At 36.4% G+C, this 14,720-nt stretch overlaps 1 protein-coding gene across 1 annotated transcript; it reads left to right on the forward strand.

The window, feature by feature from the left end:
- The first annotated feature begins 3,938 nt into the window (after positions 1 to 3,938).
- On the forward strand, positions 3,939 to 12,479 carry LOC139963741 (microsomal glutathione S-transferase 1-like). Its single transcript, XM_071964846.1, has 3 exons — positions 3,939 to 4,140; positions 7,298 to 7,395; positions 8,871 to 12,479. The coding sequence occupies exons 1-3, from the start codon at positions 4,012 to 4,014 to the stop codon at positions 9,115 to 9,117; spliced, it is 474 nt and encodes a 157-aa protein (XP_071820947.1). The 5' UTR covers positions 3,939 to 4,011; the 3' UTR covers positions 9,118 to 12,479.
- Positions 12,480 to 14,720: the final 2,241 nt, after the last annotated feature.

Here is a 14,720-nt window from a genome sequence, read left to right on the forward strand (position 1 = left end):
GGTTAGTTTATCAAAATGTTATTTTGCTATTTATAACGAAGTTTATTTCGTTATGTTAAAGTTTGCCAGAAACCGAAATAATTTGTGTGTGTTTAAATCATGAACACCTCCACGGTTTTCCCAGTCAAATAAATACATTACTCCTTGTTTATATATGGTATATGTAATAACTTAATCATCTGTGTCCACATCAGAACGTTTGAAATCTAAATGGTGTAAAGATTGGATTTTTAGTCCAGGGGGTTTTCGTGATTTTCACCACATGTTGTGTTTTGCAATCTTTAAAATTTGTGCAAGCTTAGTTTATCAAAGTATATGGTTGTTTAACTGTTTTGATGGTTGTTAACATCAAGACTTTAGCTCGTTAAGTCTACTTGATATACTCAGATCTAAATTTACTTTAAAGTATAATCCTTCGTTCCTGCATATTTTCAGAAAATGCAAAGTCTATGGCAATAGATGACATATATATATTTATAGATATATGTCACATCAGATCTTATGAAATCTAAATGGGGTAAGATTGGGATTTTAGTGGAGTGGTTTTCATGATTTTCACCACATGTTGTGTATTGCAATCTTTTAAATTTGTGCAAGGTTAGTGTATCGAAGTAATATGGTCATTTAACTGTTTTTTTGTTTTGTTAACATAGTCGTCAAGTGCTTTCTTGGTTCCAAGTTGGTTCCTTTATGTGTATATGTGTATATGTATGTATATGTATATATATATATATATATCTATGTATATATATATATATATCTATGTTTATGTACGTATTTATGTATGTATATATGCATATAAGTAGATATGTATATCTATATATGTAAAAATGTAGGCGTGTGTGTGTATGTATATGTGTGTGTATATATATATATATATATATATATATATATATATATATATTTAGATATATATATATATATAGATAGATAGATATATATATATATACATATATATATATATATATTTAGATATATGTATTTAGATATATATGTATTTAGATACATATATTTAGATAGATATATATTTAGATATATATGTGTATATTTATATATATATTTATATATGTATTTAGATATTGCCGACGAAAATGGCAATAACACCACGCAACAAACCAACGACTTGCATTCCAATTTTAAGCCAAAAAGCTTGTGGAGATATCTTCATGATATGGACCCATGGCGAGGCAAATCTAAATTCTCTTAATTGATGACATAAACTTGTTTCATCACACAATCAAATTTACTGCAGATTTTTTCTGGACATGACGTTCACTTCCTGGACACCACTGTGACCCTACAAAATGGTTCACTCAAAACAGACTTGTTCAATAAACCCACGAACAAGCACAACTGCATTTTACCAAGCAGTTGCCATCCACGTCACCGATACCAGAAATATTCCGTACAGTCAAGCGTTGCGCATTCGACGCATTTTCTCCTCTGAAGTCGATTTTGATTCCCGCACTAAAGAACTGTCACAACACCTCCTAAACAGACAGTATTTTGTGTACTATTGAAAATGCCATCAAAAAGACCAAAAGCAAACCCCGTAACCGGAACATCGACGTACAAAACTCGTCAAACCAGTTCCAAAAGGGTACCAATGGTCGTTGAATTCCACTCTGGTCTCCCACCACTGACTAATATCATTCAGAAGAATTGTCACCTACTTCAAAGCACCGAACGCCTGAAATCGTTTTTCTCAGAACTACCTGTCATCGCATTTAAAAGACCCAGTAACCTACCGCATATTTTAGGGCATTCCATTGGGGGGAAACAAAGCAGAAACTACCGTATCATCGCCCTGTACACAAATTTGCGAAACGTGCTTACTTGTCGATTCGACTGGGTCCTTTCAGAGGAACCAAACGAAACGCACGTTCCAAATTCGGCATAAAATAAACTGCCTATCCAAAAATGTAATTCATCTCATCTACTGCAATATTTGCAACTTACAATTACGTTTGAGAGTCAAAAAACACTCAAAGAACGAGAATGACACCACATAGATTGGCATTCAAAACAAAAAAAAGATCAACCAACCTGTTGCAAATCAATTCAATCTCCCAAATCATTCAATTGAGAATTTGCGTGTTATTGCCAATGAACAAAACGATTCTTGGACAGATAAATCTAGAAAAGGGAAAGAAAATTTCTGGGAACTAAACCTAATGACCACGGCACCCTTCGGTTTAAACATCAGAAACGATTTGCCGTCCCAGATAAACCAAAACAATTCCTTTGGAAATTACGACGGAATCGGATTAATACAATCCGACACGGATTAAAGAAATCCGATTTTCCAAAACTTCTGCTAGATCCAGCAGAAATCAGTAAGTCACTTTGACTTTTCAAACATGCCGACACTCTTTTCTATAAAATAGTTTCAATTCCGGCTATTCCTTGTCACTTTCGGTGATCATGCACTGAAAGAAGAGCTAGTTTTGCTCGAAAGCTCTGCAAAAACCAAAAATTGGCTGTTTTACCTCCAATCACTCACCTAGTTTAATTATTGTATCTCACTCGAGATCCAGCCTTTCTCTAAATGCAGCATAGTTGTTTAACAGTTTTTTTCCCCGTTTTTCCTATATATATATATTTAAATATGTATGTGTGCGTGCGTGTGTGTATGGCATGTATCAAAAATTGTATATACAACTGTATATAAAATTATTTTCATTTCATTAAACAGAGTATGTTCAAAGTATCTGTTGGATTTTCCAACTCACTACAATTTATATATAAATATAGGCCCATGTGACTGTGGAGGGGGGGGGGGGGGCTTTTATACAATTATATATTCAAATGTATATAGAATTATTTATGTGATATCACTACAATTTCAATGTCTTTATATATATATATATATATATATATATATATATATATATATATATATATTCATTTGCTTTTGTCGTTTATTTCCATTTCATTTAACAGCTGAGGCTGTTCAAAGTATCTCTTAAGTACTACGATTATATATATCTACTACGATTTCTTTTATAATACGATTATATATATCTACTATGATTTCTTTTCTACTATATCTACTACGAGTTCTAGCGTCATACTTTTATTGTGTTACATTTTGTAGTTTTCATTCGACTGCCAAGTATTGCTGACGAAGGTCCCAGGGGGACCGCAGGTTCCAATATATTTTCTAAAACATTACACCTTATTTGTCAATTACGAATCATATCTTATATTCTCTAAAAGGCTTCCAGTGTTTATTTACTACTACAGGGACGTTTTCCAACTTGGTAAATCTAAAAGTTCCCAACATGACCAATATGGTGGCATTATTTCAGTGTCAACAATGTTAACGTAAATGTGCGTATTGTCTTCGGCAGCCCAGATTACGAACTCTTGTTGAATGCTACATTTTGAGTCATTGTCATCTTCCATGGCTGAAAGTGTTGTCGAAAAAAAATTTCAGTTGGCTCAGTGAGCCCTCTATCGATTAAAGTATGTCCCAGGGGGACCGAAATTCCAATATATTTTCTAAAACATTACACCTTATTTGTCAATTACGAATCATATCTTATATTCTCTAAAAGGCTCCAGTGTTTATTTACTACTACATGGACGTTTTCCAACTTGGTAAATCTAAAAGTTCCCAACATGACCAATATGGTGGCATTATTTCAGTGTCAACAATGTTAACGTAAATGTGCGTATTGTCTTCGGCAGCCCAGATTACGAACTCTTGTTGAATGCTACTTTTGGAGTCATTTTCATCTTCCATGGCTGAAAGTGTTGTCGAAAAAAATTTCAGTTGGCTCAGTGAGCCCTCTATATTTCGGATTTGAACATCGACCCTGGGGACCGTTGTCGGTGATTTTTTAATGGCGCCATGCACGAATGATAATTGACGTGTTACTGTATCTTATATCACATGCCTACTCAAAGCAGCTGATGCATTTACATACTAGTTTCTGTTACACCCTTGACCCAGGCACCTAGTATAGTAGTAGTACAGAGTTGAAAACAGCGAAAACTTAAGTAAAAATGGCAGAGTCGAGCCTTTATTCCCTCGATAATGAGGTTTTCCGAGTGTATCTGACTTATGCGGTCGTTCTTGTCTTAAAGATGTTTTTTATAGCTTTTTATACTTCCTTCGTACGAATAACGAAGAAGGTGAGTAAACCCATTTCCCCACTTCAGTGTAGGTCTAGGCTAGGCCTAGACCTGGATCTATTAATAAAGCCAGAGGTTTTACTAACAACAGCTTACCGTAGCTTAGACATAGGTCCTAATCCTAGGCTTAGACTACTGTACATGCTGCATAATAATATGAGCATTGCTGCATAATTGTATGAGTTCAGCATTTACTTGTTTAGAATAAAGATGTCAAGTTTGTTTTGTACATTTTGTTTCTTTCTTATTTTGTTCTGTTATTTTCTTTCTTTTTTTAGGGTTACTAGCTTTGATAAACATTTTATGTTTTTCTAGTATCCTGTACAGTATATACCATTACTGCACTGTTTTGTATGTCTATGTATATGCGAAATATATGACCTGAACTGAACTGTATAAATATAAGCTAGTGTTCAAACGATTAACCTAATCGGAATCGGTACGATTATTGCATAAACGGAACATAATCGGAATCGGTAAAAATTAGGTGGAATACCAGTTATGTCATACCGATTATTCAAAAACATATGGAAGGTGAAAATATCATTATTCAAAAACATATGGAAGTTGAAAATATCAACTGATGTATTAGGTTTGTTCTTTTACTATGAAATATTAAAATAAAGACACCCTCTATACGTCTTTCACAATGTAATTTCATCAAATTAGGCTGCCAGGGTCGCCAATTTTGCTTCCCTCGTGGTTAGTGACTTCATATTTCTCGGCACAGTAAGCATGGCAGCAATACCAATTTCGCAAATTAGGAATTGCAGTTGCAGCGCGAATCCCGCAAACAGTTCTCACATCCCGCATCAAATTTGAAGCAGTGCGGGAGGGTCGCGCACAATCACCGGGAATTTCCCGCAGAGTGACTGGCAAATTACGGCCTTCACGAATCAATTTCAGTACCAGCGACAATAACCTAAAATCCCCACAAATCTCCGACCACATGGTAGCCTTACTTCACACTAAGTCAACTGCATGGAAATCTAACCTTGCCATCTGTTTATTCGCTCTAGTTGTGTCGCAAATAAAAAATAAAAATATCCATGTAAACTGCAATCTTCGACCACATGTTAGCCTAACAACCACACTAAGTCAATGGGAAATGTAGCCTAACCATTGGTTTGCAAAAAAAAAAAAATGCATAGCTTAGTTTACAACTTTCAATTTGCTGGAAATCGGCATTTGTTTGGAAGGTATGTGCTATGTCTTATAGAGGGAATGTTATATTTTATATTGGAGTAGTTTGTAGTTGTTATTATTTGTTTACATCAATCTGGAAACATTTTACAGTAATTTTAAACAAGTTCGATGGTACAATTTGCTTTTCAGTTTGATTGGCCTAAGCTTACATTTTCTAATTGAACCTGAATGGAGTTAAATAGGTAACGAATAGGTATGTTTAACTTCAAGTTCGTAACATTTCTATTTGTTCATAAATTGTATAATACTGAAAATAAGTACAAAATAATGTCGGAATGAAGGCAATTAATTAAAATTTACACTTTGGTAAAGATTGAAGATGGATGGTCTGTCTGAGATACTTTTTGAGATGGATATTTTGAGTAACTATTCTTAGCCCATTTCAAGCCATTAACAGGTGACATTCACGTCGAGGTGTCTAGGCCATTCGCTTAGCACAGTGCTGACTGGGTAGGATGTCATATTTTCGTATTTTGGAAATTTTAAAAAAAACTTTTTTTTTCTTTCCGAGAAACTCCAGAGGTAATTTGGTACATACAAAAGGATACCTAAGAGCCTTGTATTACAACGAAGCAAAAGGAAACAGAGGAAAATCACAACAATAATTGTTTCTATCACAAACTTTATTGCCGATTTCGTATAAACGGGATATTTTCTCATTTTCAAATAATCAGAATCGGTACGATTATGAAAAAAATAATCGGTATTTTCTGTTATGCATAATCGTTTGAACACTAATATAAGCCCATTCTCATGTGTTTAGTTTTGCGTGTTTGTTTGGTTAATTAAGTGAGCTAAACCAGTGGATACGTCAGCTACAAAATGCAGACAGTACTGAATTGTGATACCTTGTTATCTTTAGCTGGACCTGAGATGTCCATCGCTGTATTGTTTTGTACACTGTGCTGTGGGTATTGACCCCAGCTGTATGTACTGACTGTACACTAGTGTCTAATTACCGAAGGTAGCAAGCTGTGTGCGTATTTTCTGGGATCGATGGTGACGGATGGTGGTGTCTAACACTTCTGTTACACCTCATTCGAAACTAGGACAGATTACCGGCATTAAACATTTCTTTTTGCACGAGCAGGGTTTTCGTTAGTAGCCGGGACCCGGGTCAAATGACCCGCTTACTGCACGTACATGACCCGGCTACTTTGCGACGCTCGGTAAAAAAAAAAAAAAAAAAATCGAGAGGAATAAATACCTACAACCAGGTCAGGTGTGATTGAAACTGTCACAGCAGTTAACTGTTGGTAAAAACTACAAGAAGTTGAACATTAGTAGTATGGCCGAGGGGTGGGTGAGAGTAGAGGCGAAGGCGAAGGCGAAGGGCTTCTCTTGACATACAAATTGTTGCTCAACAGAGATAAAAGCTGAATAAAAAACAGAAGGTTCTATCACAGACCTAGTTGGGTATTTTTTGGCAGTAAAATCCTACTCACTTTGTAGGTACCATAGACCTATTATCATTTTGTTATGATCGCACTTCATTTAATGCAGCAAGTGCGTCACACCCTTGCTAAGTTCGGTTCAGTGGCATAGCTACCTCCCTAGGCTCCATGACCCAAGTGTTAATAAAAAAATTCAGGAGAAAAAAAGAAAAATAGGACAGAAGAAAGGGGTGATTTGGAGGGGGCAATATCATTGACCAAACAACTGTATATTGCACCATTTTGCATCTAGAGACTTTTTAAATTGCAATTTTCCGGCCTTAGACCCCTCCCCCATGCCCGTGTTCATACAGTCCCGCCTACTTTTCAACTTGACCCACCTACTTCATTTCTTAACAAAAACCCTGACAAGTCTTCACACCCTTTAAGGAATGAAGGCAAGTGGTAGAAGTTCATTCAGCTATTTTGCACTCTCCTTGTATAACAACCCTTATGAGAAGACCGAGTTCTGATTCTCATTTTATGAAAAAGTGTTTTTCTATTTTCTTTCACTGAAGGTATATGCCAATAAAGAAGACTTTGGAATAGGTTACCCAGAGGAAAAGGCCAAGGAGAGAATATCCAAAGGGAATGATAGAGTGGAACGTGTTCGAAGGTTAGAGTGATAAACAGCATCCTTGCTTCGTTTTGTTTTTTTGCAATTTAATAGAAAATTTAGGAAATAATTTGGCTTTGCAAAAATGATAAAATATAAAATATTCACGGAGCCCTGCAAGTTAATGTTATTTCTAGCCCACAAACCAGAAATATATAATCCATGTAGGGCTGACTTGCAAGTAATATTGCTGCCTTTCCAGAGTTCACACCAACAAGTCTTTTTGATGTACAAAAGAAAAGCTGAAGATACAATGGCTGAAAGTATAAGCATGCATAATGTTTTGATTTTCTATGGGACATTGTTGAAATTGATCATTGTTTTCCATATCACAAAAGAGGGTGGGGGACGGGGTGACGGCAGGGGAATAGAGCGTGAAACAGAAAAGACACCAAGAGTTGATGATCTCAGTCTATGAGATCAGCCCTTGAAGTTAACCGTGTATTAATTACAAATGAATTCTACAAGATTACAGTATGGGAGATGTACAACAACAGTTTATTGGCCTAATAGTATATACCTTTTACAAGTACTTAAATTGGTACTAATTATTTTGGATCAATCACATATATCTTGTCATTAGTACTGCTGATTGAAAAGAAATATTCTCCAATTTTCTTCTTGGTACAACTTGGGCTTTTGGTAGTTGCTGTTTTTTAGGAAATGTTGTCTGTATAGTAATGAAAGGTGGGATGGAATGCTTTTAACTTTGACAAAGGTTTACATTAGGGATGCACCTGATGTCTGGTCCGGCCGGAGTTATCTCTGTAGAAGATGTTGGTAGTAACTTAAATTCATGGAGAATCTTTTACTTTAAAAGAAGAACTGAAGAAGGATTGTAAACAATGAATGTAAATCTCAATTTCTTTCTTTTACTTCATTCTGAGCATATTTTCACAAGTTGAGGATGATAAAGGAGGAGATGTTACCTTCAGTTTTCAGTATTTAAAGGCATTGAAGACTTGCCCAAAACCGCGTGCCGCGCTCTGAAAAAGCTAACTTTCCGTTGCTTGCAAGTGAAGTTTTCTTCTTGTCGCTACAAAATGCAGACAGTAATGAAACGTGATACCTTATCATTTATATAGACCTGAGATGTCCATCGCTGCTATGTACACTGTGTTGTGGGTATTGACCGTAGCTGTATGTACTGACTGAACACTAATGTCATTATTACCGACGGTAGCAAGCTGTGTGTGTATTTTCTGGGATCGATGGTGGTGTCTAACACTTCTGTATACGAAACTAGGTCAGATTATGGCATGAGACGTTTCTTTGTGTGTGCGAGTCTACACAGTATTTTTATTTTCTATTATAGTTTTTTTTCACTGGTTTCATTTCACCGTTGATTCCAGTGATTTTATGAAGGATCCGGCCAAAATCAGGTTCCAGTTGGATCCGAACAGTTGAATCCGTTTGTGTCCCTAGTTTAAATTTACACTGCATCACAACTTTCTTTTCTTTTTGTTCCAATTTAGGTGCCACCTGAATGATTTGGAGAACATCCCAGTTTTCTTAGTGATTGGTCTCCTCTATGTCGCAATCAACCCGGTTGCCTCCACCGCTATCCTGCATTACCGGATTTTCACAGCTGCCCGTTTCATCCACAATGTGGCCTACCTGTTACCTCTCCCACAGCCATGCCGCGCCTTAGGTTTCACCACCGGGGTCTTGGTCACTGCATCCATGGGCATCCAAATCCTGAGGGCAGCAGCTCAATTTTAATGGTACTTGAAATGTTCAAGATTGGCAAGTGTTTCTGGAATATCTTTCTTCTTGCTTAGTTGCTTTCTCCTTCCCTATTGTTTTTGAAAGAGGGGGTGAGGGGATGGGGCATAAGGGGTGGCAGTTATTCAGAATTCATTCAGCACTTTATTATGTACAGGGATATTACGGTGGCTTTTCGTCATACTCCTTCTGGTTATTTTCTCCGTAGGAACAGTTAACGTTTGGAATGTTTGCTAAAGCTGACTTTCTAATGTACTCTACCTTCATGGTGCTTCATTACAAATACAAACTATATGTTAGAATATAACTTCACATTTATTTCACTATTATTCCACAGTGGGGATACTGCTTATTTTTCATATGATCCAGTAAAATCAAATATATAGATATATTTCAGCTCAAAATGCTATGATTTTGTTAGTCACTTTGCTATTGCAATGATGGATTTCTTAAAGTTCTATTCAGAAAATATCAGAAAGAAATCATTACAAGTATGTATGCATTTTTTGTTTCATTACAATTATGCATTTCTGAAAGGAACATTTTTCACTGGTGAACTATGGTTGCCTAAAGTGCTAGAAATTTGCTTGGCAATATCATTCGCATAAACGGACCATTCATTTACTCTTGTTTTTTTGACATGTGGGTAATGTCAGCCACCTACAGTAGTTGGAAATTTAAAAGAGAACCTGTCAATGCCTGCTTGCTTGCTTATAGAAATTCAAGGTTTGTTACGGTATATATCATCTCATCTATTGGTACGATACAATGGCCGCCCAGTCATTAGTAACAACATTATTTAAGTGTTGAGTTCAGGCCCTCAAACCTAAAGCAGAAGGCAAAACTAGAAAGAATATCAGGTGTGGAAATTTTGGCTAATTTACTGGCTAAATGCCATAAGATTTTATCCGTACTGGCCAAGTCTATGCCAGTAGAGATTAAGTATTCAACACGTGATAAAGTTGATCAACAATCGTCAGTGAAAGAGTCAGCGTAATTTCCATACCTAACAAAAGCATATAAATGCATGTATTACCGCATATTATCAGCAGATATTGTCGGGCTGCTCTCAAAAGTCTTAACAAAACTGCAACTTGTCCTGTGTGGTCATTCTGGAAAAAATTCTAGTGGGATCTTGATTTTAACAAGTAGCATTTTTAAGCCCTGGCATTTTTTTAACAAGTGACCAAAATTGTGAAATTATAGGCTTGACGTATCATCATGAATATCGAACAATTAATCAATGTATAATTATGAATATTAAACTCATTAATCAATGTCAGAACTTCTTTAATTGGAAACTCTTTGGTTAACTGTAATGACAATGACACAACCTTGAATATTATCAAGAAAAGTTTAACTCTGAAATTGTCATATGATCACAACGTTTATTTTATTTTATGTCTTTCTCTGTCTTCACTGCCTTGTTTATGTCCAAGTCTTTTTCAACTGAAATAACTGGATTTGGAATGATCCTAACCGAGGTTGTCATCCAGGAGCTGTTTTACTTTTCATTTTTCAATTTAGCTGAATGAAAATCCACCTCTAGCGAGTCTACTCTGTGTCAACCACAATGGTGGTAGGTAATGTCATGGTTGCTGGTTGTCCCTTCGACATCCAATTGTTGTGGTAGTCTGAACAGCAAATTTAGTGAAAGAGGGTGATACCAATTATTCAATGTACCGTTTTGGGGTGCAGTATTTATATGCAATGCAATTGTGGTTAATTCATAACAGTTGTCTCAGACAACCGGATTACCAGGTAATAATTTACCATTTATATTTTGTGTAGCAGATTTGAAGGCTCTGCACTTTGTCTCATATTAATTACTATGTTTCCTGTGTCAAACAGTAACTGCTATACAATGTATATTTTGAAGGCTATGCACTATGTGTCATATGAATTATTATGTTTCCTGTGTCAAACAATAACTACCATACACCTTTGCACTTGTGTAGTAATTTTGTCCACTTTGCGTAGCATTTTACTATACGATAGCGGGTGAACTAGTCCCGGGGACCACTAAAACTTTGCCAAGTAATACAGTTTGATACATATGCATCATGCTACTTAATATTAGCAGCTTGTTTGCGTTTCAGTCCTCAAAAGTCTCTTGTCAATCAAATGTATACACACGAACTAATGGTTTCTGTTTAATTTATATGTATTAATATGAATGAAATCAATTTATGATTATTCAGTCACCTTTTTGTCTGACAAGTTTCAGGAAATATTCCATATCTTCATCATTGGTTATAAACTGTGGTAGAATCAGTAGCCTGGGCAAACTTCACGATAGTTCCCTTCTTATTTTAAACCGTTTTGGTTGTGAAGAAGATGACTTTGTGATGTATTCATATCAAATTAATTTTTAGCCATTGCAGTTGCACCTTATCAGGCTCTTCCCGATCACAGATATACAGTGTGTTCAAAGTCCATATCTATCTAATTATGGTTAATTAATCAGATGAAACGATCTGTCTGCATATTTGATTAGATGTACCTGGGAAATGTTAACAGGTCTGGTCGTTTTGCTTTTAAATCGTTCAGGAGATTCTTTTATTTTTTTTTATTGATATTAAATTTTTTATTCGTAATGTCATATTAAAATTTTCAACAGATTAAAAGATTACTTTAGCAGTTAAGCTAGAATGAAATTCCAACCACTCACCTTTCAAAGTACTGTATTGTTACATGTCAAAAGAATATATATATATGGTCGGGTGTCTTTCAGGAATACTTGAAAAGTAAGTCAAATTAATGCAAAAGCCGTACTGTTTTGTTAAAATTGTAGGTGAAAAAAGACCGATGCAGCTAATCTCTGTTACTAATATTACGTTTCTTTTACAAAATTAAATAGGTTAGTATCACAATGATAAAATTTAATTTGAAATTTTTATAACATTTTTTTGCTCATAAAGTCTTCTTTTAAAAGGAAATGAAAGAAATATCTTTAAAAATTGCTTAAATTTGAAAAATATATAATTATTTACTTTTGTGCAGTTGAGTAACTATTCCAAACAACTTAGAAATATGTACTAATATCTTTTTTTCCATTCAATAAGAATTTATATTTTATTTAAATAAAGAACCTTGTAATTTTATGATTGCTATAATATTAATCCATGCCTTGCAAATAGTTAATTGATTACTGTTCAAGTTTTCATATATTTCTTTCGAAGACAAAGTGAACAATATGGTGCTTCTTTTTTTGGGGGGTGATGAGGATCATGATGATGAGTATTTGTCAGCTGATGTAAAGGTTATTATTCATTTAATCAGTAAATCAAGTAATAAATAATTCTAATATTAAAAATATGCAACTGAATAAATCACCATAAACTATCAACCCTCAATAATTTCTTTCTTTTTTTTTTCTTTTTAACTCTGTTTACTGAGGGAGGTCTGTATTCACCAAATCATATAATATGTTAATAAGCTTTAAATGAAAGCTGAACTCTTGAGTGGTTCAGGGTTGGTTCGGGTTTGGGTCGGTTTGAATGTAGTACTAGTGGTACAATTAAGTGGTCGGTCATTGCTTGCTGGTGTGGACTCTGGTACTGTAACATCGACAGATTTTATAGCCCCTGATCTAATGCAAGATTAGGTCTGGTAATGAAGTAAAAAGTTACTCAAGTCAGTCAAATTTGATATCTCACCTCTATCAGAATATTAATTGGATTCTCATTGATGTCAATAGACCAGCGGCTCATACAGTAGCCTAACGTTACTGACTTGGCCCAAACCAACAAGGGCTTTATATTCTCTTTGTGCCTTGTTTACCCATCTCTATAGTCTACTGTTGCAGGTTTTTTAGCAGTCAAGTTTAGCAAATTGGTGTATCTGACTGCTACACTCCATTAACCCCCCCTCCCCACATCCCTTCCTTCACAATGTTTGCATTTTCTGATAGCCTTTCTGCTTAATTAATGCACACTTTTCCCTACGATTGGTGTTTATAGGTATCAAATTTGTTCAGGTTTTTAGTGAGAAGTTAGTGTTACTTGTCAGTGTTTTAACTTGTAAGCGATAATAACTTGATTGGTACATTGAATATTTACCCCAGCCAGAGGCGTTGGGGCTTTGTCGCCTCCGACAGATTTGTCACCGACCCCTTCAGTGTGCTCATCCTGAAAAGCAAGATTTCAGCCCACGTTTTCTTGGATTCCTCCATAATCCTCCCGGCTGTCCCCATAGATTACCCCGGCGCCCCAGGGTTGTGTATCCCTCCAAAATCCCATTGTCAGGCCCAACCTTTGCACCCCCAACATTTCTGTAGGTGGGAAGCCTTAATACGTTAATCTATCCCCCTACTCAAGTATCATGCACGTTGCATCTTCATCACCCTCGAGTCTGATTAAATGCAACGTTAACGCTCGTACATTTTGCACTGCACCATGCCAACCGCGTTTCCTCTTTTCCCGCACTCCCGATAAGCAGGGGCGTAGCGAGCGGGGGGTGTGGGGGGGTGTCACACCCCCCCAATAATTTGGTCGCTGTCGGCAAATTTTGGGTCTGTCGGCAAAAGGAGAAAAGGTGAAGAGAGCGGAAGGGGAAGAAAGAAGGAAAGCTGAATAGAGAAAAGGAGAACGGGAGCTTCTTCCGTGCCAAATTTGACTTAAAATATGCACCAGATTGCATCTAAGGATGTTTCAAAACTAAAAATTTTCCAAAGGGGAGGGGTAGACCCCCTACCCTTAGACCCCTCCCCCATTTCAGTCACCACTTCCAGATCCGTCGGCAAATCAAATTTGACTTAAAATATGCACCAGATTGCATCTAAGGACGTTTCAAATCTAAAAAATTGCCAAAGGGAGGGGGACACCCCCTCCCCTTAGACCCCTCCCCCATTTCAGTCACCACTTCCAGATCCGTCAGCAAATCAAATTTGACTTAAAATATGCACCAGATTGCATCTAAGGACGTTTCAAAACTAAAAAATTTCCAAAGGGGAGTGGGACACTCCCTCCCCTTAGACCCCTCCCCCATTTCAGTCACCACTTCCAGATCCGTCGGCAATTGAAATTTGACTTAAAATATGCACCAGATTGCATCTAAGGACGTTTCAAATCTAAAAAATTGCCAAAGGGGAGTGGGACACCCCCTCCCCTTAGACCCCTCCCCCATTTCAGTCACCACTTCCAGATCCGTCGGCAAATCAAATTCTCCACACCCCCTCAACAAAAACCCCTTCGCTACGCCCCTGCCGATAAGCACTGTTGGCCTATATATATAGTACAATATTCCTAGATAAGACTGATGGAAGATCTTCGATTATATTTCCAGCACAACTTTACGACGATAGAAAATATAACAAAGATTAGTCCTATGACAGACTTTGTCCTCTTGTGGTGGTTAGGTATACATACATCGCACACAAGCTATTAACTGCAACATCGCATGGCTGAAGATAAGGGAATATGGATAACCAGAAGTTGAACTTAATTCATGTAAAAATGATGTATAGCGGTAGTGGCTGTAAGTCTGAACAAGGGGTTCCGTCCATTAAAATGATTTTTTTTTACCAAACATAATGCCCTGTTGTTGACAAAAATAGGACAAGAATGCAATTCAAACGGTGCTCTGTGCTGGAATTTCAA

The sequence above is a fragment of the Apostichopus japonicus genome, chromosome 22 (assembly GCF_037975245.1).
Source record: "Apostichopus japonicus isolate 1M-3 chromosome 22, ASM3797524v1, whole genome shotgun sequence".
Lineage (NCBI taxonomy): Eukaryota > Metazoa > Echinodermata > Holothuroidea > Aspidochirotida > Stichopodidae > Apostichopus > Apostichopus japonicus.

Coding starts and splice junctions, on each gene's coding strand:
- LOC139963741 (XM_071964846.1), top strand. CDS start 4,012: ATGGCAGAGTCGAGCCTTTATTCCCTCGATAATGAGGTTTTCCGAGTG. Junction 4,141..7,297: donor TCGTACGAATAACGAAGAAG/GTGAGTAAACCC, acceptor CTTTCACTGAAG/GTATATGCCAATAAAGAAGA. Junction 7,396..8,870: donor AGAGTGGAACGTGTTCGAAG/GTTAGAGTGATA, acceptor GTTCCAATTTAG/GTGCCACCTGAATGATTTGG.